The sequence below is a fragment of the Mycteria americana genome, chromosome 2 (assembly GCF_035582795.1).
Source record: "Mycteria americana isolate JAX WOST 10 ecotype Jacksonville Zoo and Gardens chromosome 2, USCA_MyAme_1.0, whole genome shotgun sequence".
Lineage (NCBI taxonomy): Eukaryota > Metazoa > Chordata > Aves > Ciconiiformes > Ciconiidae > Mycteria > Mycteria americana.
The window spans coordinates 160826240-160853347 of NC_134366.1; the positions used below are offsets into that span (position 1 = coordinate 160826240).

General features: G+C 35.7%; 1 protein-coding gene across 3 annotated transcripts in view; it reads right to left on the minus strand.

Moving 5' to 3' along the window:
* Positions 1-27108, minus strand: part of TAF2 (TATA-box binding protein associated factor 2) — a 63959-nt gene that overhangs the window by 21304 nt on the left and 15547 nt on the right. For all 3 annotated transcript variants that reach the window (XM_075495183.1, XM_075495184.1, XM_075495182.1), the window contains exons 7-20: positions 26702-26886; positions 26006-26119; positions 24538-24637; positions 22686-22771; positions 18101-18236; positions 16472-16626; positions 14106-14220; positions 13896-14005; positions 12591-12656; positions 10336-10588; positions 7123-7263; positions 5655-5765; positions 3775-3968; positions 3119-3258 (exon numbers count right to left, since the gene is read on the minus strand). In XM_075495183.1, the coding sequence (XP_075351298.1) occupies positions 3119-3258; positions 3775-3968; positions 5655-5765; positions 7123-7263; positions 10336-10588; positions 12591-12656; positions 13896-14005; positions 14106-14220; positions 16472-16626; positions 18101-18236; positions 22686-22771; positions 24538-24637; positions 26006-26119; positions 26702-26886 (1906 nt within the window). The remainder of the gene's footprint in view (positions 1-3118; positions 3259-3774; positions 3969-5654; positions 5766-7122; positions 7264-10335; positions 10589-12590; positions 12657-13895; positions 14006-14105; positions 14221-16471; positions 16627-18100; positions 18237-22685; positions 22772-24537; positions 24638-26005; positions 26120-26701; positions 26887-27108) is intronic.

The window sequence follows — 27108 nt, forward strand, 5'->3', positions numbered from 1 at the left end:
TAGGACCGCCAGGTCCCTTTCAGCAAGGCTGCTCCCCAGCCACACAGATCCTAGCCAGTTCTGCGTTACTTTGGTTACGTTGTGCCAGGTGCGGGACCTTGCACTTGTTCTTGTTAAACTTCATACAGTTCTTGCTAGCCCGCTCTTCCAGCCTGTCCAGTTATCTCTGTAAGAGGGCTCTCCCTTCTGACATGTCCACCTCACCACCCAGTTTAGTGTCATCAGCAAACTTGGTGAGGCTGCTTTCAATGCTGTTGTCCTGATAATTCATGAAGATGTTCCCTGCAGGACCCCACTTGTGACAGGCTGCCAGCCTGACTACAAAAACATTGATCGCCATCCTCCGAGTGCAGCCCATGACCCAATTTCCTACCCATCTCACAGACCACCCATCCTGTCTGTATCTTGCCAGTTTGTCTAGAAGACTGTGAGAAAAGAAAGATGTGTAGATTTTCATACTTCTGGTAGACATAAAAACAAGTGATTGCTTTCTGAAGTAAAAATCCCCTTGAGATTTTTTCAAATTACAAGAGATGGTGTATCAGTTCTCAATTACAGCAGAGCATCTCTGAGACCCTAAACTTTGACATTCATGAGATTATATAATCATGGATATTTATGCAGAACAGTTTGGTTTTACCTCTTATAAATATGCAACTGCTTTGTTGTTTACATATAACTACTAATAGTCATATAGGTATCAGAAGCTAACTTTAAAAAGTTAATAAACCCTGTTCAGGGTTAATAAAGCCAGTTCAGATCAACTGTCCAAGTCCTTATACGCTGCCTCAAGCATTTTACAGAGTTACTGTGTCTCAAAAAAAGCCTTACTATTAACAGCAAAGAAAACAACTTATTCAGTTCCATGGAGAAATGATTTCTTTTAAAGTAACTTAAAAAAGGTAGTGCTATTCCTACCCTGAGAGTTGATAGAAAAACATGGGAGTTCCACACTGCCCCAGAAAATACAGACTTTCCTTTTTATGGAAATTACAAAATCTGTCAGCTTCCTTTACAAGAACTGTTAAAAAGCCAGCTCTGGCACAAGCAACAGGCATTTGATAGCTGCTGGTTTACATCCAGTATGAACTGGAAACCAGGTAACTGGGAACAACGAGAATCAGACCTCTTGGCAACAGACAGCCAATTATTTCTCCTTCCAAAGCCAGGTTTAGGGCTCTGCAAGACAAGCGCTGCTAAGTTCTATAAGGGTAGCTGAAGAAGTCAGTTAGCACACTGAGCTTCCGGATCTAGCCTCCACCAAAACCTTACCAGTGTTACAGCAGCAGAAGCTAATGTGTTCAGTGCTGGAAGGTTGTATTTGAGAAATGATACTGATGACCAGTTAGATAGTAGGCCGTGTTGTGAACTGTAGTGACTTTCTAGCAGATAGATATTTGCATCTGCTACTTCTGCATCAGCGAAAAAGTCGTTGGCAAGGGGAAAAGCAGTTAGGTACAGTAATACTCTAATCCATCATTTCCAGATCTCTGAGCTCAGTCAAAAATTACATTCAGCTCAATCACTGATTTCTTCAAGTAATCTTTCTACTACTTTTTACCGTTCAAGTTTTACCTTCCTGTAGAGTATTTAGAGCAACTTACCCTATCTTGCTTATACAGCAACCCATTTGATCAGCTGTTTTAAAGATGTACTATATTACTTTGCAGTACAAACATTTTCTTATCCAGGTCAGTTATTAACTATAAACACCACCCATGAAAGGTCAAGAATTTAATAAGAAAACATTATTTCTATCAGTTTGTCTTTCCAAAGGGTGGGATGAATTAGTGAGGAGATTATTCTAAAGGAAGCAGGCTGATGAGTAAGCTTTCCATTCTCCAGCAAATCTTTCCACTAACACTCTATGAAGGGAGGAACAAAGCGAGCAGCCTAACAGAGAAAGAAATGCACAGCACCAGCAGAGTTCTGAATTCTGGGTCACCAAACGGTACATGTGCAGTGGGTTATGGATCCAGAACGCCTGGTGAACTATAAGGCTGAGGACTGAGCCTGAAAGTGACCGCTCAGTGCACAGCCTCCGTTGAAGTTACTAGATTTTCTGTATGACAGTCTGGTTTCAGTCTGTAAGCGTATGTCCAAATTCTGCTCCAAGTGCCTTAAAAACTCCAAGTGCCTTAAAAACTCCCATTGCCTATCCAGTTTGAGAAGTCTTTGGACAGAATGACAGCAGTAAGATCAAAGTAATAAAGCCCTTATTAAAAAAGAGAAAACAATTATTCATGCAAAAAAACCAAAGGAAACTCTCCATTACCCTGAAAATGAAATAATGATATTTGAGGCAGAATAATTAGAAGTCTAGAATCACCAGTCTGCTCACAGAGCAAGAACTGAAGGATTTAGCCACTTTGATAGGGATAATCCTTCAAACACAAGAACTGTCACAGATCTGCTGAACAGAGAAAGACTAACCCAAATAAATGAACAGGCCAATGTAGTACTAAATTCATTTTATAAAATGCAAATCATTAAAGCTATAATTTCTAACTGCCTCTAGAAAATCTGTCAGGATTTAATTTCAACTTCAAATGGCATTTAAGAAAAGACCGGCAACAGTCAACTAAGATAAAGACAATATTAAAAGAATGGAAACATCTCACAAACACAGGCTACGTATAAGGAATGGCAAAGCAGAATCCACCAATAACCACTAAAATAATCTAAGTTTCCAAAATTTACAACCATAAGATGCATGCAAAAAGCAAAACAGATTAGCAAGAAGGTAAAGCAAACCCAAGAACTTTGACTAGCAATTATGGCTAAACTCAACTGAATCAAAATCACTGGAAATGAAGTGTTAAAAGAAATTACCAAAACCCCTTACCACTACTCATTATGCTGTCTACTCATTATTTCAAAACTTAGGTATTTGATTAAATTTGCAAGACACTGAGAAACAATGCTCACCACATCTTCACAAAACTTGCATTCTCTAGGACAAAGCATTAATAGCAATCTCAGCTTCTTACCAATACATCTGTCATCACACAAGCTCTTCTGCTGGACAGTATTTCAACCTAATATTAATGAGGCAAGTATTACACTTTTCTACTATATCAAAAGTGTTACAAAGTGTCAAAATACTTGAAAAAGGTACCTTTTGTGTAATCAACGACAGCCTCCAATGCTGCTATTCGGACATCTACGAAGTGCCCATATTCTGCATATGACTTGAAGAGAGCAGGATCACTTGGGACATGACCATTCTTCTGAAGCACTCGAATAGCTTTTAAACAGCTAGATGTGGGAGAAACAGGAAATTTGCATTAGGTTTCTGGAATGCCAGCCAAGAAGAATAAAATTACTTTCTTCAAAATCAAGTACTGCAATACTCTGAATTAGGCAGAAACACAAACAAAATTCCCCACTGTGTCAAATCCATTGTTTGGTTTCAGTAGAACTGTACTAACTTACAGAGAGAATACAGCTCAGGTTATGTTGTGTACTCTACAGATATTGTTACAAGGCTAGCTTTTGCAAAACCTTCAGAAATGCTCTCCTTAAAGAGGCACACGCATGCTCAACTTCTGCCTGCTATTAGAAGTCTACACTGATAGAAATTAATGTCAAAAATAAAGCAACCAAGACAAACTTGCACTATCAGCTTTTGGAAAATGGAAGGAATTTGACATTTAAGATTAAGACATGCAAGCTAAAATCTCAAATACTAACTACAGAAGGGTACATAAAACCCAAAAAAGTAGTGTTAATGTGTCTGCTTTCTTCATGTGTACAACAATTATTAAACCACACCTGACTGTAATGGTATGCCTGTAACTGGGAAGAAGCTTCTCCATATTTAGGAAACGGGTAATTTCCTCAAGTATAAGTCGAACATCAGGATTTAAGTTATCCAATGTTCGAACTTCATTGTTCACACTGACTGCCGGAGTTACAGAGTTGGCTAGGGCATCGATCAGCTCAGCACGATAGTAGTTGTCTGAAAACTAGATAAAAAAAGACATTTAAACACAAGCAAACATAACAATATATATTCTTTAAAATCTAAGAAATGTTGAAGCACTGTTACAGAACAAGATCTTAAAACAAAAACCATGTGAGAAACTGCATGAGAAAGCAAAACAGGAATAGATTTGTTCTGAAAATGGATTGAAGAGTGATTGAGCAAGCAGACATACTAGCAAATCATTAATCTTCCTCTGTAAAAAGAGCATATTAATAGTAATATGAGCATATTAACAGTAATACATTGTTTTATAAAAATGGAAAAATCAGGCACTGAAAATTTTCCAGATATGGAAAAATGAAAACCATTATTTCTAAATGTGAGCATCTAAAACTACCTGTTTCTATATTCAGTACCAAGGTTACTAAGGTTAATGGGTGCTTAGCACCTCAGAAAATCAGACAGTTTATCTAGATAGCAACTTCACAAGCTTCTGAGGTGAACTAATGGGCTCACTGCTGCTTAGTGAGGAAAATCTTGCTTCTTCATTCGCTTCTTTTACCTGGGCTCACAGTTTCACCCCTTCCGTTGTGCTGGCTGATTGCATTTGTCGGTCGTGTTAATTTAGCAAGCAGGAAAAAGTATAAAAATAAAATTCAAAAAGCAGAAAAAAGTACCGGATTTGAATGTTAGTTAGTTTAATCTAAACAAACCCAGTATCTGTCAGACCCAGCAGCAGATGTCAAATACATGTGTGGAAGGGACATGTGGAAAAAGTGAGGCGAGATCTCTCCTTTGGTAGGGAGATGTTAGCACAACTCACCACATTCTGTGACTACTGGTGCTTGCATTCACATGTCTAACTCTCTACCTATCCACCCTCTATCATCCTCTTATTTCAGTAATCTTGCAACAAGTGTCTTGTTACAGTATGTGTTTCTACACGCAAGAAAGTGAGGCTTAAGAGGCTTCAGATTTGCTCCACTTAACTTTGGGTACTTAATTGGGAAGATTATGCTAGGCTTCTAGCAGTTGTAGACATCCTCTGTAGCTAGGGAGATGGAATTTTGTATCATCTCAGGATCTTAAAGGTCACCTAATCAGCCTTCAGAGGTGGTCTGTGTGGGAAGGAACTTTAGGTGACAACACTTGCAACTCAGATGTTTCAATTCAGGTGATGGAACAATATTAACCTGGGTTTCAGCTGTTATTTAACTAGATGAAGACAAGCCAGTTCTGTGAGCTAGAGCTGACATTCAGAACCCAGAATCTCAGAGTCCTGTATATCATTAAAAAAAAAAAAGATTATTTCCTTTCCTCGCTCTTTCAAATCCTCTTCTCAAGGTGAAAAAAAACCCAGCGAAGTTAAGCAAACCAGTGCTTAACTTTGCATGCTACATGGTAGCCTCATCCACATTTTCTCAAAACACATGGGTCTTTTGAATGAAAAAAGAGTAAAGCCAGAAAAGTATGTGTGCAAATGAAGACAGGCAGGTCCATAGTAAGTCAACAAGCACAAAGAGCTTTGAAACATCCAAGAAATGCTGCCATAGAAATGTCAGCTACAGAACATCCTGTAACATTTACTGTTTAGTTTAGTGTATCACCTTTTCATCAACTCTCCTAGCCAGATATTTACATTAGTGGCATAAAACATCATGCGGTATATTAACTAGGACTTTTTTTCAACAAAAAAGTGAGAGAGTAAAATAAACACATTCTTTACCTTATTCTTCCTGTTATCGTTATACTTGATCAAATCCAAAATAAACATTAAAACCTCCTTAGGACAGAGATTGTGAACATCTCTCAGAAGGGCCATGGCAACAGGCATAGTCTGTGTAATAAAATTAATACTAAGATCATTCTTACATTAGTGAAATGACAGTTACCTCCTGAAAATGACCAATTAACAATTTTACAATAGCAAATCTCTGAAAAGTTGTATTTAAATGCTTTTTGAAAGTACTACAACATGCTATACAATTTTCAGATCAAATAAACTATGTAATTATTGCTCAATAATTAGTCATAGTACAGACATTTGAAAAAACTGTATATCCAAGAAAAGACACCAAGAAAGTCAAGGCACCATCAGAAAGATAACAAATGAAAAATAATGAAACACAGAAAATAATGATGGAACTAATTCTGAGACAGACACTGAATCTGGGTGTTTTCACGTGAACATGATGTCTAAGCTTCCATTACCATTGAGAGGTATAGATCCAATACAGCCAGTGAAGCCTAAAGAATTGTTAGCCAGGCACGTATTAGCCTGATTAGGTATTTATTTTAGAATGAGCTAAGCAGCTCTCTTAGGCTCCACTCACATACATTTAGGAATCTTACTCTAGATTTATAAACTTGGGACATGGGATTAAAAGGGAGAAAAATGTAAGATTTAGTGGGAAAGAATGAACAATGACAAAAAGAGCAAAAAAATACAAAAGAAGGACCAAGAAAGAGACTGGTGGGGACAAGGATGAAGCAGTTTTGAACAGAGTAAGAAAACAAAATTTGAGTTTTCTCCATAATAAGGAATATGAAATCTGTGAAATAAGAACTCAATCATCCAGTAATTATAAAGTGAACCTTGAGAGAAAACAATTGTCATCCATTTTGTTATCCACTGTCCCACTAACAACTATAGGTCCCAGTAAAAAAACCTGCGTTAACATCAAAATAAGCTGCAGCAATACATTATGTTCATAACTAAAAGAAAGGAGAGGGCAAGAAGGATTATGCAGTGCCTTGAACTTTTTAGTTAAAGATATTATTAAAGATAAGATTTCAGAAATTTTATTTGCAGTATATTATTGCCATTAATGAATAAAGACAGCTGCTGAATTCACCTAAAAGATAAAATGAGTAGCTTTGTTACTGTGCAATAAATTCTATTTAAGAATGACCTCACAAATATTTACAAATAATTATTATATGCACTCCATTCTTCTGAATAAACTGCTAATTTAACTTCAGCTACTCGGAAAAAATTGCTACAATTTTGTTAACTGATTTTTGACTAAGATGGAACAAACAGACGCCATATAAGAAAGAACTAGTTGTTTTTGATTTTTATGAAGGGGTAAAGCAGGACTGTGCTATCCAGGTTTCTGTAGTTGTCAGCTGTAGGAACATTTTTGTACTTTGCCATTTCTTTTAAAACATTCAGTGAAAAAAAAAATTTTTACCTTTTGCAGAAAGTAGCTCTGAAAGTTCATGAAGTTGTTGGTCTTCACAATGTTTGGACAAGTCTTACAACAAAACATTCGGGTAAAGAGTGACTTCATGGCTGGTGGTCCTGTCCACGTACTTACCATGGAATTTGCAATCTGTATAATTAGGGGGGAAGGGAAATCGTATTAACATCACCACTGCAAGTTTAGTTTGGCTGTAGAAAAATACACATTTCCCACAATCAAAAAGGATAACTGCCAATAACATACTGTCCTTCAAATAGATACATATTTTCATCAATGTATTATCTTATATTAGCTAAGTTTTCACTGCCAAAAAAGCTGCTTTTGTGCCTCCCCAGCATCCTGGGTTTCATACAGTTGCTGTATGGAGCAATGAAAGCCTGCAGGCAAGAACACCTACGCCTGATGACGGATTAAGCCTGATGAGAGGCTGTGTATGTGCACACAAACAAATGGGGCCAATGCACCCTACAATGCAGCAGGAGTTTCCATTGTTACAGACCTACCACAAACTAAGGAAAAATCTGGTTTCACACAGAAGAAAATTAATTTGATTAATTCCTTCTTAATTATTTAGCTTGTTTCAAAGGGTATTACATATGCAATAAGAGAAAGAAAAGCAAGAGGCTATCTGAAGATGGGTAGCAATTGATTTTACCATTGCTCTGACTTAAGATGGGTCCTTTATTACTGAAAACCATTTTCCCACTAAGTCAGGCTTCAAAAGGAAAGTCAGAGAGAAAATACTGCGGTCAGATTAGAAGTTCCCTTTGCAATAACTGAAGTCTTCGAACTAAAGATGCAGGTGTAGCTTTTCCTGTAAGCTACATAATGACTCTTCCTGCAGAGGAAGCTTAATCCCAAAGACTGTTTAGAAACCATGATGATGAACTTAAAACTGCAAATGTGAAATTTATGTAGCAGCGTAAAATAAAACCCAACCCCACAAATATTATCAAAGGTTACTATATTTACAAGATGTTCAGTATTCCATTAATATTGGGGTGTAAATTTTTAAATATTTTTTAACTTCTACTTATTTTAAGCATTTCATTTTGCAAAATCTATACATAAACAACAGTATTTTCAAATTAAATCAACAGTAGTTAAATCATCATCTTTTCAGTATAATGTCTTCTGACTCATTTGAATTTCTCTTTAAATACTAACAGAATCCAAGTTTTCTATTTATTCTACTGATACAGTATACACTCTGAATGAAATGCATTTACACATTCCTCACACCATAACACAAGCAGCCTGTCTTGCATTATTTCTACTTAAAAAGATGGCAGGTACGCTCTATTTCTGCATCCTTCAATTCAGTATAGCATAAAAAACTGGCCTAAGATTTAACTGTCATGCACAGCTATGAAACTCCTCAATGGTGGTGGTGGGGGGGTGTGTGTGGGGTGTGGGGACGACACGACACGACACGAGTTTGTGGTGGTGTTGCTTTTTTAAACCTTATAGCACATCACCAACACAGCAATGGATCTGAATGGAAAAATCAGCCTACATAATCCCAGGAATTAATACTGTGACATTGTTTTCTCCTTTCTCTGTAGGGTTATTTGTCATGAACTACTCAAAGTGTGTGCATGTGCACACACATCTATTAACTTCTTTATCAATGAGGATTTAATACGTTACCTGGATACTTTACGCCTGAGAGACTGAAGTGCTGTTTTACAACAAAGTACACCGGACATTTAGAAAGTGGGGCAAATTCAGGTTTGTAATTGCATTATCACCTATCATTTCTCTGTATCAACATGAGTACACCGAGAACATTTTACAATAGTGACCACAATCCAGCTAGACATTGCAAATCAACAAAAAAGAACCCTCCCCCTAATACACATGAGGGACTTCGCTTTTTTTCAGTAAAGAATACAATCCTGAATATTTACAAGCTGTGAAATTTAAACTGAGTTAATGACAACAGGAAGTGATTCTTACTAACACCCTCATGTTGGAACTAGTAATGGAATATTACACTTTCCTCCTAGGTAACTTACATAAATATATCTACAACTCTGTCCTGCCATGCTCCTTCACCTTGATTCAGTGTCACAGCCATACTTTTTGCTTAGCTTTATAATCTTTTTTCTGTCAGTCAACAACCTTATCTGTAGACCCAAGGTATTTCACAGAATTACAACTGAGCAAAACTGGTTATGATTATCTGCAGCCCAGTTGCCTCAGAATTCAAAGTAAAGACAGAAAAAATGATTGCATTTAAACATTGTAACAACTGGTCTTTTAATATTTACCTGTGGAATATACACTTTTAAATATTCCAAGTGAATTCATTATGAAACGTGCATATTTTAAGTCAGATACTGGCAGTACCAATATTAGCACATACATGGGCAATATTACATCAGTGTTTCATGATATTAAAATGCTTTGTCACAAACATTTCTTGGATTTTGATTTTCAAAATACAGCCAAAGGATTTATTTCTATACAGGTACTGAATTATTCTCAACAGGTACACAGCAGAAAGCAAGCTATATGCCAATAATCTGAAGTCTACAAATTGTCAATATGTATGCCTTTATGTCCATAAAAGTATGTCAATAACATGTCTTTTCAGAAATTCTTATTCTTCTGTGTTTCCACCCAGTTGTTTTATAGGGTTCTCTAATTTTCATTCTTAATGCTAATTTTGCGTCTAAACAAAGATGATCTTCTCTTTTCAAGGCTATTATTTGGGTTTTTAATATTTAATTGCAGACCAATATGATGTTTATTTTGTGCCCCTATTCAACCTGAAACAATATTGAGCAGCAATCTGAATTGACATTAGACATACAGACAAAATTTCAGCACTTCAGAGTTCTCAACAGCCAGGCCAAGGAACTTCCCAGTAAAATTAAAAAAAAATACATTTTGGCTCTGAAAAAAATTAAACAGAAGTCTTTTATTTCTGCCACTTAATGAAATCTGGAAAAATCCCTTGTGGTTTTCATGTCTGACATCTCAATTTTTACAATTATGAAAGCCTTCTGCCGTCTCCATTTACAGACTAAAATAATACAGCTTTCCTTTCAAATCAGTCATGTTAAAAATACTTGGGCAAACACTTTTAAGAGGCTAAATATCAAGCCAGTTTAAGAACTGTGATGAGTTTTCACCTATTTTCAAACATTTACGTCTAGCGGATTTCTTCCCTTAGTCCCATCCACACAACCTCACCTTTGCAAGGCAGAAGCAGGCCAGCATTCTCACTCGGTAGAAACATTGTTCTTGTTCTAATATATCAGTCAGTGCAAGCCGTGATGCTGGAGTGGGGAACTTTTCTAATGCCAGAATGGCTTCTTCTTGTGCAACCACATCTCTCTCATATCGAAGCTGATACTGCCACATGAAATCAGATTGTTCAAATTCTACCTTCCTCAGTACTGACATATCAGGGTCTATTCTTATCCAGAGCAAAGGGGAATCAGCACTAAGACAGATATGAAAAACGTTAATAGCTTACAACATTTCAAGACTATAGAAATTCAAAAGATGTTCTAACTTGTTATGAGTTATTTTTAAAGTATTTAGAGTCAAAGAACCATAAAAGAATCTAAGTTAGAGAGGACTTTTGAAAGTCAACTGGTCCCATCTCCTGCGTCTAGGATGGCAATTCTATAGCCTCCCAGGGCAATCTCTCCAAACCTCTAATGTCAAAGTGGATACAGTGTTTCAGTATTTTTAACCTACAGACCTGAGTAAACTACTATATAATCTCAACATATTTATTTCTACTTCCTCAGACACCGTAACTTTCATAGGTGAGCAGCACTTTATCACCTTCTACAGTTTAAGACTATCAAAAAAAAATCCAACAAAGAAAATCTGGTGGTAAACACCCAGGTTTTTTATATGCTATTGTTTATCAATAGATGCGAAAGTGCTTTACAAACACACACATGCTATGACGTTGAAAGCTGACAAGGGTAACCATGCAAATGCACAGAACTGCCAAGCCAAATGACAATAAAAGTGGAAGTATCAACAGACAAGACTAATGTTTTAGTCCTACAGATAAAATTACTCAGTTGTATTCCACCCAAAGAAGCATTTTATACTTTAGTATTCACACAGCACCATGACTGCAGAAGTTATTTATGGGAGCAACAAGGACAAACTACATAATAAAGTCTCTTACTCAGTTTTCCACAAAAAATGGATAATAGCAAAATACAGACATGGAATTAGGAGAGAGTTTGGAATGATGAAAAGAGCATCATTATAAATATGATGCGTATTTCTATATACATTTGTAGAATATCTAGAATTACTGTCAAGATAGTAGCTAGAGAAGAAAGGATAGGGAAAAGAAGAGTGCATACACAGGATTTAGAAGAATAGAAAAGAATGAACATTATCATATATGCTTGCGTCAGAGGAGTCCAAACTGGACAAAAGAATAACAGCATCGCAGATTAGAAGGTTAGGAGACAAACAAAGCGTAAGTGACTTGCATAAAATCATATACCCGTTCAAAGGTAGTTCTAAGATGATCATTATGGTGTCAGCTCAGTGTAATGCAATAGCTACCTGAACATAACTGATCAGAACTACTCACAAATGTTTATGCTAATTGCTCTTAAATACAATTTTAAAACTATTTATTCATACGTCAATTATCATACAGAAATTATAACAATTACTTGCTCAATGAAAATATCCCTTATAAAATTATTTCTCATATTTTAGATGAGGTTGAATTTACAAGACTCTCCAACACTTTTAAGGTGACAAGCATTCTATCCTTCTTCAAAGAAACACCATCAGTTTTCAAGAGCAGATTATTTACTTCCCTCAGCCAGCATAAGGTACCAACACCTTCAGTATTTCCGAGAGCATCACTGGCTCCAACTCAAGGAGGGTAAAGCAGGTATTTACATTGAGCAAGAGTTTGCTTCCAAAGAGCTGAACAGTTGCAAATGAAATTAATGGCAGTATGAATTTCAGTATGAAGTATTTCATCACTTATTTTCAATCTAAAAGGATTCTTTCGGAATTAACTACAGACTTCAGGAACTCATCTATCTTAGTGCTAGTTAAATGGTATTCATCAAGGTCCAACAAAAATTGCTTTTACTTTGTTTCAAGCAAATTCTTGTTTACATTTTACCTATAAACTCAGCTGAAAGACATCATTAGAAATGTGTAAGAAAGAATCAAGTAATTTATTCTATCACCTTAACATGCCTAAGATGATTTTTTTTTCTAAAAACTGATTATAGTAGTTAACCCATACATTTTACACTTCACCAGCATTTTCTCAGCTACAGAAGAAAAGTGTCAAAGAACGCAAAGAAATGTGGCATAGTCTTGAAATTTGCTAGTCGTACAATGAAGTACAACATTACTACCAAATCCTTCAAAATAGCATGTTTCAGATACGGGGAAGACGGCTCAGTCTCACGCTGAGAAACTCCAACAAGCTAACTTACTCCATAGCAGAAAGGTCCATGTCCACCTCTTCTCCATTCATCAGTGGAATCTTTTTCTTCTTATTTCTATTAAAAAAGAGAAAATAGTAAAAAAATAGTGTGCTGGTTTTGGCTGGAATAGAGTTAATTTTCTTTACAGTAGCTAGTATGGGGCTATGTTTTGGATTTGTGCTGAAAACAGCATTGATAATACACTGATGTTTTGGTTGTTGCTAAGTGGTGTTTACACCAGTCAAGGACTGGTCAAGGCGGGGGGGGGGGATGACGTTCGGAGTGATGGCGTTTGTCTTCCCAAGTAACCGTTAGGCATGATGGAGCCCTGCTTTCCTGGAGATGGCTGAACACCTGCCTGCCCATGGGAAGTAGTGAATGCTTTGTTTTGCTTTGCCTGCGCGGCTTCTGCTTTCCCTATTAAACTCTCTTTATCTCAACCCACGAGTTTTCTCACTTTTACCCTTCCAACTCTCTCCTCCATCCCACCGGGGGGGGGGGGGAGTGAGCGAGTGGCTGTATGGTGCTTAGTTGCCAGCTGGGGTTAAACCACAACAAATAGGTATTTAAAAACTTACCATACTAGCAAAGATATGTTTATAAATGGAGCTTAAGCCTGCAAAAGTATTCTGTGTATTTCACCACAACGAAAAATATGCTCTCTCCAGCAAAAACGTATTCACGAAGTCAAGCCGTGCATCAGTTTTGTTCAAATAATAATCACCAATACTTCACATTGGTTTAAACCAGACTCCCACCTTTTTTACAATTACACATAAGCATACAACTTTGAGAAGTAGAGGTCAAAGTAGTTATTAAAATGCATTAGGAAACTGAGAGAATCTATTCGGGAAGTATGTTACTATTCTTGCTCATTAGGTTTAGTGAACAGCCCTGGCACTCTTAACAGAAAAGTAAACTATGCAAGTGCTTCATTCATATATCTTCACTTGAGGTACTCCTCTGGCCTACATTTGTCTTCCCTCTAATTTGTCTTTCCCATTCAAAGGCATTTTTAATAATTTGATTAATTAGAGTCTTCATTCAACTCGTTCTATATAAATAAGGTCTTCATAAAAACTCTATAAAATTTAAGACCTTTACTTATAATTAAGAACTGCATATAAAATGTAGTTTCTTGCTGTTCATAAACAGTAGTAAATTCTGTTTTCTCCCCTTACATCACTAGTAAATCTTACTCAGTAAGATTAACAAAATACAAACACAAAATTTAGAAAGCATATATTTATCATCAATGCACTATATGTTTTCATATATCCTAAAAATACTTGCAGTTTTTATTTTAATTCTTACCTTCTGCTTTTAGAATGGCAAGGTATATCATGTTTAAGACTGTTTTCTTCAATCTGCAATGTATGGTTGAATGATCCATCAAGTTCTTGCACCGTCACTTTAAGAGGACCCTTCACATTCACAAGATTTTGTTATTAACATTAAAATGATGCTTATTAATGTATACATCATACTTGTACATGTATGTAAAATGTGGAAAATTGACCTTACCACATATTTCTGAGTCCCAGGAGATGTGTAGTCTTGTTTTATTTCCAATTCCAATACATTCCGTTTTCTATTAAATGCAAAGCTGCCATAAAATTTTACCACTCCACTCTGATCCCTAATAAGCAGTATAGGAATTCTAGTGCACAGTGCAGTAGTTATAAACAAAACATAATTCTCAATGTTTTCACTCTTTACACTTGCTTTATACTTCTTTATTCCTAGAATTTCCTATCCCAAGAAAATCAGGAAATGAAAACACTAATGTTTGTTCATGAACTTTCAAAGATTTGGGTTTTTTCTTTAAACAGTTCTTTAATGTACAATCATGTACCTTACAGAGAAAAACTGAAGTACAATGAAAATTATCTAGTAAGAAAAAAGTCATTATGAAAAATTGTATTGGACCCCACCACATCCAATGTCCTTGGTACACTCCCTGCGAAAGTAATTGAGTAAGACTTCAGTAATTTCAGTATGATTTGATTTCAATATGATTTCAAAAAAGATACGTTTTATTATATACTTCAGTTAAATAAAACTCGGGGGAAAATGTAGACATTAGTTTCTGTTTTCTACCCACAGTACATTTAGCTCAATTATTTTATTGCAGTTTTTCAAACTGCATCATTGTAAGCACTCACGTCTGTGTGTGCGTATATATATATATACACACATACACACGAGTTCACATATACATGAAAGTATATATGACATGACTGATAAAAAGTAATGATCTCACTCTGCATTTTTATCCCAGGCAACGATTTCTTCAAGTCAACTGTTCCTGTGAATAACTTCATTCATTATTTGTATGACAGCCATTACTACACTTTATTTCTAGTAAAACTAAAACACTAGAATGAAGTATTTTAGTTTAGTGCATGCTCCCAACAAGTCTCTGACAATACAAGAGAAAGGCAGGGAAGGAAAACCTGTTCTTCCATGTCCTGACATTTAAGGAAGGAGCTGCCAGATTCAAAGAGGCTTCTTACCGTACATGCATTATTAACTTTTCTCCCAAAAGGCGGTCATTTGGCTAGATACCTCAGACTGATTATGAGGGCAACCACCATGAACAGAAAGGTCTGTGACTTTGTCATCAGGTACAGCTTAAGGCATTTTTAGTGGTTTCTTCAGCACAAGGTTTAAAGTCAGCATCAACACAGCACTCTTTAATAGCTTAAGATAGTGCTAGTTAATAGCAATAAGATACCCTCCCAAACAATACAAAGGCCTGCTGTGGTCTTACAAGGTGGAAAATCTACTATCACAGGTGCAACAGTGTTTGAAGCATGGTAGGGAGGTTGCAACCATACGTTTAAACACAAGTTACAGTCAACATGATCAGCACTGGGGCCAAATTCCAGAGAAGCTGAGAAATCCCCAAATCTGAGAGTTACAATTCTTCCTTGCTTACAGAACAGACATAGTTAAGATTCACCTAGCTCAGATCATAATGCTGACATTTAGGTATAGCTGCAGTGTGAATATATGTACATATAGAACCCCTATTTTCCTCAACTGCTTAGCACGGCTAAGTATGGAAATTAGAATAATGTGTATTTATACTTTATGAATACTTTTGATGCAGATAAAATACTAACTTCTCATATTACTCTATAAATATTAATTATACAGTGTTTTTTAGTTGGATATTGAGAAAACAAAACCTACTTTTGTCTTCTGTTAGAACAGTAAGGTATGGTTTTGCTGCAGTCATGTATGATTTTAGCCTGCAGTCACATTAATTAAAACTACCAATTAAACCTGTTAAATGGAGCAAATTCAAATTTGCCCTCCTATCGATCCAAAGTAAGAAATCCTAGCTCTTGGCTAATACCACTGAAATCTGAAGAATCAACACACAGAAGTTTATTTTACCTTAAATTGTAATATTAACACAAGCTACCAAGCTATTAAATGTTACTGTATTTTAAACTATCAATCTGCGCTTTAGGTTACTTATTTCTTGGTGATTTACTGGAAATCTCATCTTAAAATGCACCAGACTATAGCATTTTCCATGTCAGACTTCAGCATATTTCTATGGGCAGTGTCCTCTGGAATCCCTTTAGTATAATTTGGCCTTAAATTCCAGCAGAGTTCTTGTGCTTCTTTCAAAGTAAAACTTAAAATCATGAAATCCCTTCTAGTAAAGAACACCCAAAAAAGCTAGCATACTCTAAATATCTATGAAAGGAGTGTGAACCTGTGGCTCACATCTATTTCTAATTTAAAGAATAATGTACTTAACTGTTTTAAAGCAAAGAGACTTCATACCTTTCTTCACATTCCTTTAATAGTGCCAATTAAAAAACAAATTCATTCTCCATATTAACAATCCAGACCAAGAATAAAAAGGATACACCCACTGCTTTATTAAAGGTTGGATGTCTTTGCCAGAGACATTTGAGATAGATTTCAAAAACCCAGATGTGGAAACCAACATCTGACTCCACATGTGTGACTGGAACTTCTGAGATGAAGCAGTGCTGGCCAGACTCAACAACTTGTTGAAAACCTAAAACGATAAAAAGTTATTACTTTCACTAAATACTTAAATATATAAAATAAGCTTTTCTGTTTAGTTGCAGCTGAATTGCAACCAAAGGCCAATAAAATAATTCTCTGATAACTGGCCTCAAAAAAAGTCTTTCAAAATAAAGACATTTCAGAAAATTATTTGCTTGTCCATATCAGAAATTATTTGCAGACACGAAGGTATTTTTACTTAAGGCAAACCATCCACAAAGATGAGAAAAGCTCTGAACCCCCAGCTTCTTAACATGAGAAATGTTTAACAGTAACAAAATTAAACTAAAAATGTCATCTTTGATCATCACTGCTACAGGTACAACTTACCATGCAGCTTTTTAACAAACAGAGTTGAATTTGAAGTGGAATATAGAAGCACTTTTTGGCATCCATTTTCTAGTTCTAAGTGCCTCTATACTTCAAAACCATGTAATTTGTTAGGTTAGTCACTGCAAGCAGGTGTGGCCTTTATTGACTAAATTATAATACAGAGAGCAAGGGGTGCATTTTTAATCAATTCTTTCCACCTGAGCTTTTTCAAAGACCCAAATTCCTCAAAGTTACAAATACATACACAAAAGCCATTAAAAGACCATCAGCTTTCAAAAGTTACCTACAGAAAAACAGATCATTGACTCTATCTGCTTTTTAGAAATAAAAGTCAACAAGTTCACTGCTTTGCTATTCCTTTTTAAAAATTGCAAAAGAATAATTAAAATTTATGTAAGGAAAGCTTTAAGAAAGGTGATCTGCTATATTTTCAACCTGACAACTGCTTATAATAGCTCTAGCACAAGCACATACATGTTATCCTTCAAAAACCAAAACAAACAAACCAAAAAAAAAATCCAAAAGCCTGAAGCTGATAGGAAAAGGTATCTCTCAGTTTCTAACTGGGTGTTTGTTTATAGCACCCTGTCTTTTTTAAGGTATGTCACAAAACATATTTAGTAAAGAACAAGAACTGCAGCTCTGCAGAAGTTCAGCATTTCAGAATAAAATTACAATCTTCTATTCAACTGCTTCTTCTAGTATAAAGATCTATGCTCCCTCTAGCACTGAAAATTTTATACAGTGGAGAGAGCAGAAGCTGGATTCTCACCACTTTCATTATTTGTAATTTGATTAGATTAGCTCACAGCAACACCAGTTAGGTTAAGTAAAACAGGTCCTCAGTGTTAACAACCAATCACAATAACCCAAAGCAATGAAATACCTTAACATTAAAGAGAATATGCAATATATAAAAAGTATTAAAAGTTATGCATCAGAAAAATAGCTAACCTTACCCTAACACAAATGATCTACATTTTATGTTTGTTCTATCCTGCTAAAACTAAAAATACAAACGGAATCCTATGACAACCTGTTTTGTTCTTTCTTAAACGCCATTTAATGAATAGAAATGCAACTAAAGACAAGAAGTTGTCTATATTCCACATAATCATTTAAATACTTACCTGTAACATGAACTCCATGCTAATCCTGTTCTCAATCAGTCTCATAACAAGATGTGCTTTACACTGGAACATAGTGTAATATTCCCAGGACAGTGTATGAGGGTGTTTGATAGAAAAATGTAAATGAGATGCAGGGCTGAAAAATAAATAAATAAAAAACCCAGCTCTCTATTTTGCATTTTATGGAATGAAACTTAAAATATACCTTAGCAACCAAGATTATAGCTGCACCAACAATTATTTAGGATTTCTTCTACTGCTTTAAGAATGTCATAATTTACAAATTAAAATGACTACACACTTGCACAGAAAGGTGACAAGGGTGTATGTACCTGGCATACAGTATACAGTACCTGGCATACAGTATAGAGAATAATGACAGTTAATACATGCTGTGTATTACTGTAGAGACAGTGGTAGCAGTAGCAACCAGAGCAAGGAATCTGTGACTTGAGTCTGGAAATTAGTCATGAATTGACATTCCCCCCACTCCACTTCCATTTCAAAGTGATTGTACATAGTGAATATTTTATATTTAAATAAATAATTGTTGCAATTAAAGAAAAGTAAGAATTTAAAAAGTCACAGCATATTTTCATGTGATAAGCCAAAGGAATTGCTTGTTTCTTATTTTAGTTAGCAACGTTATGCTTTCAATACTTTGGCAAACTGATGTCTTCTAAATCAGATAACATGCCAAGGAAGACTAGGCAGAGCCTCATGTTACAGCTGCCACACTGTTTCCATAACTTGAACTATCTGTGGTGCTCCTTCACACATATCCTTCATGTCTATAAGCAAAATATTTTAAATGGTTTAGTTTCATTCCATGTCAGAAGACAAACAAATGGTGAAACTTTTAAAAACAGAACTGATTTCTGGATAGCCTTCATAGCTGTACAGCAAAAAAACACCAAAAGACTTAATTTTTATGAGCTTTAAAATTAATTTTCTCCACCAAGTTTTACATTTCAGAACACATTCTGACCTATAGCCCAATTTTAAAGTAGAAAAGTAGCTGTAATACTGTAATTCGAGAAAAATAAGACCTTTTTGCCCCCTTTGTTATTTGAGAAGTGGAGATAATTAGAAGTCTGACTTTATTTTATTGATGAACCAAGTCTGTGGCAACTGTATTTTGTTGTGCTATGTTTTTTCTTTTAGTTCTTTTCACAGGACCTTTAAGTTTTCCATGAATGAATAACAAACACCTTAAGACACTGGACCCACACCATGTCAGGCCAACTTCTTCAGAAGTGGGAATCCAGGCTTATTTTATGCTGGTTGGCAGAGAATCACAAACTGGCCATTGCAACATAGAAAATGCCAGCTACTTAAAATTTCTGGGCTCAAAATTGGATACTTCCCCTGTGATTCTCGCTTACAGATAATTTAACTAAATAATTTCCAGATGGACCAGGCACCTGATTTGTCCAAAGACTTTAGAAGAAGACACTGCAAGACAGAATGAAATAATTCAGGAATTGTAACCATCAAAGATAAGAGCTATAAGCCTTTATTCTAGTAGCCTCTTTCATGCCAGCTACCTCAGGAAAAGACTGGTCTTCCAGAACCTTCAAAGACCTATTAAAGAAACCATTTTAACTTTGACCAATCTTTCCATGCAGTTGAAAGACGTACGCCAGCAAGAAGCATTCTACCAGGACAGGACCAGCACTTAGCTCCTTAGCTGCAGCTCTTAAGATTTCAGGAGATGGAAAGAACCAAGATAGCTGCAACACGTTAATATTTTTTTCTATCCTTCTATTTACTGGGAGACTCCCTTGACTTTACTCATGAATGTCTGTTTAAACATCTTAAGAAGATACAAAAAGAAAAGTATTTCTAAGTTTAAGCAAGGACTACCCTTCTTAGGTATACTGAGTATATGAATAAGAAGGTACTTAGGTTTACTACTTGCTGTTTCTAGTTGATAGGCAATTGCTGAAGTTCTCCTTATCAAGACTGTCCTGTTATTTTGGATACTTCTCTATTCCAAGGTAGGGAAGGGTTAGCAACCATGAAAGAATTGAAATGCAAGGAGGAAACTGAGGTTGTGGCTCAGACATTATATAATAATTTGGCCTCAGTATAAAACTATTTATCCAGCTTCAAATTATACAGTTGATTGATCTTGGTAAAATTCTTTTCTTGAAAATTACAACCAAGCCAGGACCCACGTTCTCAGCCTTCTTAAATTTACCAAGTGTTGACTGATTTTGGTACTGGTTACATTATTTAACTGCAAATCAAAACTGAGACAAGTTTGCATTTGACAGTTACATTTTATAGTTCATTCAACATTAATACATTTCTTCTGATTATATTTTTCTTCAATCATTACACTTCTAAAACTCTTCCTGAATTGGCACCAAATGAGAATTAAAATTAGCAATATGGACCTAGAACCGTTGTCATGGAAATTTGTAATGCTCATGCTCTTGAACACACTCCGGTCATTCAACATCAACCTGTCAATATGCTTCTTCCATTTGAAATACAGCTATAAAAATTTCTTGAGGTTTTTAACTTTTACAACAGGGTGGTACCAGCACAATCAAAGACTGAAGAGAACCAAAATCTGAGAGGGAGAACACAAAATGAAAACGTAACACACTGTGCTGGTTTTGTGAAGCTTTGTTTTGAAGCTTTCATCCAAACAGCGGTTAACCTACAGTTTCCTTTCTTTCATTTTCCCAAGCTCTGGGACTTTTTCTTTTAAAATAAGTGCTCTGGAGAGCAGTGTTCGTGTTTCACCAGACACAAACAGGAAGAATCCGAGACCTGTGTTTTGTACAGAAATTAATTCATGTGTCTGAAATTTTTTTTTCCCCCAATGATTTATTTCTATATTCTACTTCTAATTTAGTTGAAAAATGAGATTATTAATTAACTTAATTTTTTTTTCACATTATTATTAATTGGGACTGCTGTAATGCAAATATGCTTGGCAGGAAACCATATCATAACAACCAGAACAAAGAAATGCAAAAAATATATTGGAGAGAAATGTTCTAGACATCATTATGAAAATACCTCCCTAAATACAAATCATTTCCCAGAGTCAGGAACATATACTTAATTTACATACAAGGGAACTTTGCAATCTACACGAAACAGCGAGTTGTAATTTATATTTATAAAATATAATTCATCTGATCCTATTAGTCTGAATTTAGTCTCTCTGTATAGGAGAGTATGTTGCCAAATTGTAATGCTGCCAATTAAAAAGTCTGCCAAGACCTAATTCAGTACCCCAAATTTTCCTTAAAAAAACCAGGTATCATCACCAACAGGATGCCTAAAATGAGTGCAGCTAGCTGTAACTTGCTTTTCAGAGGTATATGTAACAAAAGCATCTAGGTACTTGGTCTGCTTCACTACTTGAAAGAACAGGACAGTGAACTAAATCAAAATCCATCATGAGCAGGCAAGCAAAACTGAGTAATGGCTTGGCATGCACACACATACACAAGCTGCATCTGTGATTGTCCACATCCAGAAAACACGGTAGTTGTTGAGGATTCAACTGCCTGGGAAACTAGCCAATACGTCCTATTCCTGATTTCAGAAAATACTTTCTTCTTTTTTCATCTCTCAAAAATAGATCACTATTCAAATTTTAAACAGGTTATTTGTATACTTCATTCAGTTCTAAATCCAGAGTTTTAATTTTAAATGAACAAAACCTGGATTTGCACACACTTAAAAGCAAGAGAACCACTGCTGCAGACAATTTCAATTGTATTTTCATAATACAGGGGCTTCTGCTGCAGTAAGGACTTAAGAAATTCACATATTCTCCCAGTCCACCTGCACATGCTCGACCTCACAGTTTTGCACATGCTGCACATGAGTTTCCAAAGAGCAACTCTTCGTGAGGCTGTGTCCTAACTAGATTTAATTTATCCAAGAGAAGAAAAACCCAGCAAAAGGTTGTGATTGAAACCTGGATCAACTTACTGATCTGGCTTCTAGTAATACTCTTCTACCTCCAGTGGTTACCACTACTCAGTGGGTAGTACAGGAGTATCACAAAAGAGGTAAAGGGAAAATTCCTAAGCCAGCAATACTGAAGCTACAGTTACTGGGAAAATACAAACGCAGCCAGTTCACAGTTACCAATGGTACTTCACAGATGACTGATCTAATACTTTTTTTTCCAATTGATAAGAAATCTCAGTATAAGATTGCAAGGTGGTAACTGAGAGTGGAAAGAAAAAGAGCAAAGAAAAAGAAAACTTACGATACTGTAAAAAGCCGAAAGATTACTAACCACTCCAGAAATAGCTCAGGTCAAAATTCTGGCTCCATATTCTCTCTCATGCTCTTACTAAAAAGTAGTTTCATAACAGGATTAAAAACATTCATTATACTTAATTCCCTTCAAGATTTAAAAGTGAAAGAAAAATAAAACAACAGTGATACAATATACTCAAATGTACTTTATGAGACTGTTAATACATGCCTTGGGCAGCTGAAGTTCTTCAGCCTTTGGCCTTGTGCTACACAACACACCCAAGGCATATATTAATGGCCCCATAAAAACATACCCTGTAATGACTTGCAGCTTAAAGAAACATACTTGTCTTTCTCTTTTCCTCCTCCGAATATTGGATGCAGTAAAACTCCACCAGTCTTCAATTCATATGCCACTATTTGATCTAACTCCTAAAAAGTACAACATATGTAAGCAAGCATAATTTTGAAAAGTAGAGAAATTATTTAAAGATGACAGGAAAGCTTTTCATATCATTGTTTAAGCCATACCTCCTAATTAAACTTGTTTACAAACACAAAGAGCATTTTAAAACCCGAGATGTTCCTCGGCACAGCAAACAATAATAAAACAGTCGAAATTAGCAGTAAATACTTGTTCTGGGTCTGGATTGTGGGTCAATCCACAACAATATTTAACTACAATATATCTAAAGAGCATTATTGTTCAATAAATAAGTTGTCTCTGACAAAAAGAAATAAAGGGGATCACCATTTCCTCGCAGTAGAAAGTAATACTGGGTATACCTACACAGTAGACTGCAGCATACAGAAGCTCACCTTGACGCATGCCCAAGCCAGACGGAAGCCAGCTCTGAACTGGAACATGAGTTTGAATTTGTGTGGTACTGTGCCCACGTTAACAAGCACACTTCAAGGCAGGATATTTGCATGGGCTTACTATCACCCAACAGTCAACATGGTTTGTAATCAAATCGGCTCAGCTTGAGCACAGGGGGAGTGAATCAATGTCTGTCTGCAACCCAATGTTAGTCAAGGAATTTCCAAAAGTTGATATGTATTGGTATTTATTGATTCATATTAACTTACACCCTTCATATGCTGATAATACATTCAAAGCAGTAAGGGCAGAACTGGAGACTGTGATAGCAGCACCTCTTAGTCAAATGCTTCCACATAGAACTAACTCATAGGGAAGAACATGAGCAACTATCCAGAAGCAACTTCTGCTGCACGCAGCAGCAAACTCTCAGGCAGACCTTCATCCAGTTATGCTGTGCTCTATAGCACCCACACCTTTAGCACAGACAGCACACGACTGGTGAGCTGATTGTGCATGAGGCAGATAAGGATATGGTATTGGGTCCCCATGTGGGTAAGGGATGTAAATGGAGCCTATGGGGTTCATAATCTAGTTTTTGGAAGAGGAAGGGTAAGAGAATGTGATGAGAGGCAGCGGAAGAAGATATTCATCTTTCTGTGAATGAATGTTACTGGCAAAGAATGAAGAGTCACTGCTGCTATCACTAGCAAGTACCTGTCTTAGGGCATTACATTTGGAAATGTAAGGTATAGACAGAAGTTTCTTTTCCAAGAAAGGAAACACCTTCAACAGGGATTTTTTACTGTTTCATTATTTCATTTACTTAATGTAATTTCTTTCATGTAATGTAATGATGTAATTAGATGAAAAAAATTTCATCTAATGTAATTACTTTCATTTAAGTACTATTTCATAGTACTTAAATGATACTAAAGGATACCTGATACACTATTGATCCAAGCTAATGCTGGAGCCCTTCTGAGCTATATGGATGGTCATCACAGTATAACAAATTCACCAAACATATCTCCTTATGAATCCCATATTCTATTTTAAGTGTTTAAAAAGCACAATCTTTTTTGACTTTTTCTTTCTGTTTTCGCGCAAAAGCCCAAACAAGAAGAGGAAAACTAATTGCACAGAGACACAATGAAAATTATTATTCATGAGGCAGTTACAGAAACGTATTTTGGTTAATATGTTTGGTGGTTTTCCTTGCAGCAAGTGGTAAAAATATTTTAGCTCTAAGTTTTGTCACTACTAAACATTTCTTTAGATTGCAGTGCAAAGCTATATTATATTCTGGTTTTATATTGCACCTTCTTTCATGTAAAATGTCTGAAAGATATAGAAAATACTATTATTAAGTTGTTACCTGTTTAATCCAGTGGCGATACTCGTTAACACCAAAGGTTTTTTTCATCCAAAGGCCATAAATATAACCAGAGATTCCCTTTAGCACCCATTCATCCGACCTATAGTAAGAAAGAAGCATGAATTATGGCACTTCAAAAGGTATTTTGTAAGGAGTGGTATTTTTGACCAGCTCAAAATAGCCACAAATTTCAGCAGGTTATATAACTTCTCTAAGTCAATAGGAGTCTGATGAGCTGTGAACCAATTTATGTAACTTGGCACCTGGATGGGACCGATGAAACTGAAAAGCCAGTGAAAACTGAACTTTTACCACAGAAGCCCAGATTAAAATATAAAACCAAACTATTTTAGCTGAAACAGTAACAATAAAACAGAGGAAATGGACACTAAAGTTAAACAACTGCTAATCTATAGTATATTAATTTCTTGATAAGCATCTCAATGCAATGCAAAAGATTTGGACAGCAAGTAGACAAAATACTTATCTCACAATTTGGTGGACACCCATTTAAACACCTCTTTTGAGAGCTATGTTCTAAGAGAGAAAAATATGGACAAAACCCACAAAATGATCATGAAATACAACTCTAAACATAAGAATGACATTAATGTATGATTAAGTTAATAAAATAAAGACACAAAACAAAGGGAGTCGTTATGAGGGAGGAAAAATTTGTCTTCACGATGGAAGTAGACTAGAAATAAGGAAGAGAGCAAGAGAAATTATAATAGTACAAATACCAATTTAAAAACATGCTGGTTTCGTTTTGGTTTTTTTGGTTGTTGGTTTTTTTTTTTTTTTTTTTTTTTTTTTTTTTTTAAGCCAAGGATGCTCTGGGACATACACTTTTGCCATGAAAAAAGTAATGGGCTCCTTGTCCCTGATATATAAAGTGTATGCAAAAGGCTTTAAAATAAACACTGATTAGATCAGCAAGAGCCAGTTAGGGGAGATTTTCTGAGGGATGGAGTTACAGGCAGCTTACCAACCCAATGAATTCGCCCATTTGACACTAATTTCTGCATTCCCCTCCCTGAACTTCTTCGTAATTTATTAGTTCTGTGCTCCACAAGTACTTCCCATGCAGGCTACACTTCTTCACCCAACATATCTGACAGAAATTTACTGATGATACAAAAGAGTTTCCCCTCTCAATTTCCAGGTGCCAAAGCACACTACAACATTCAGTAGCAACAATTTCTGAGAGAAGACATGTTCAATCTCTACAGTCTTTAGAACCTTTATAACTCACATTCTCCTCAAACAAAAAAAAAAAACCCATGGATTTTCATTCATTGAGCTGGTTTTATTATTCTTTTTTTTTTCTTTTTTTTTTTTTTTTTTTTTGCTTTCTTCTACAGTTACTGTTTCAGTTATTCTTCCGATAAAATGCAACATGCAAATTAAAATTTCAGTTTCCTAGATTTTCCCCATTTTCTAGAGAGTACAATGGTAAAATACTTACCAGGACATTCTGGATATAAAACATCCAAAGAACTGCTGGGCCAGGGCCTGTGCTAAGCACCTCCTTGTCAGTGGAGTTTCATCTATAATCATTGCGCTGTGTAAGAGATTTGTGCTGGACCCCCATAAAAAGAAAATAACACAATATGAGCACAAGCTCCAAAGAAACAAAAGAGAGACCTTGCTTTAAAAGCCAAAACAAATAAAATAAAATAATTCTTTCACTAGTTTTCCAGTGAGATAGTAATATCTTTTTTTTTAATACCCTTAGTCCACGCAGATCTCCTGCTGTTATCATCTATATACAACTCTCTGTGTAAAGCCAAAGTAGTTTGTTTGAACTGCTGAAACTCTTTTGGATTCCTGGTACCCTATCCCAGCTGAAGAAAAATAAAACATAATCAAACTTCTGCACTTAGTTTGATCTTAAATAGTTCATGCACGATGTTTCTAATTCAGAAAGAAAACCGTTGCCAATTTTTTCTTAAAGAAGATACAAATCCAACATCTTTATAACAGATAAAATTGGAAATGGTGTTAAAAGCCTGCAATGTCAATAAAAGCCAGGCTTTTCAAACTAGAGAGCCCAAAACTCAGGCTATAAAAATAATAAAAGCTTCACGTATTTCTCAATAGTCTTGGATCTAGAGCTTCTAAGCCTGAGGATTTAAAAGGTATAATTTTCTCAAATACAAACCTGAAAATACTCATGGATGCATAAGCAGCTACTTCAACATAAGCTTCATCTACAAAAACAGTCTTGAAGCAGGAGTACGGATAGCGGCAGGTAAGAATCTCCTCATAAAATTCGAACACCTCATGAAGGTATGACGTGGTATGTTTGAGCAATGGGAGAAGTTGTGGTAGGCAAAAGTGAGTCACCTACAAACAAAGGAAAACTTGGTACAAGACTGACGAATATATTTAAATCCATATATATCAAGTATATTACATAACAGGAAAAATACCCCACAACACAACAAAAATATAGCTGCTATAAATTTAAAAGAAAAACACATTTTTAAGCTGTGATAGTGACTATCATGGCAGAAAAGTGCACCAGGATGTCCATCGTAATTGTAAGAGCAACAACAGGAAAATAAG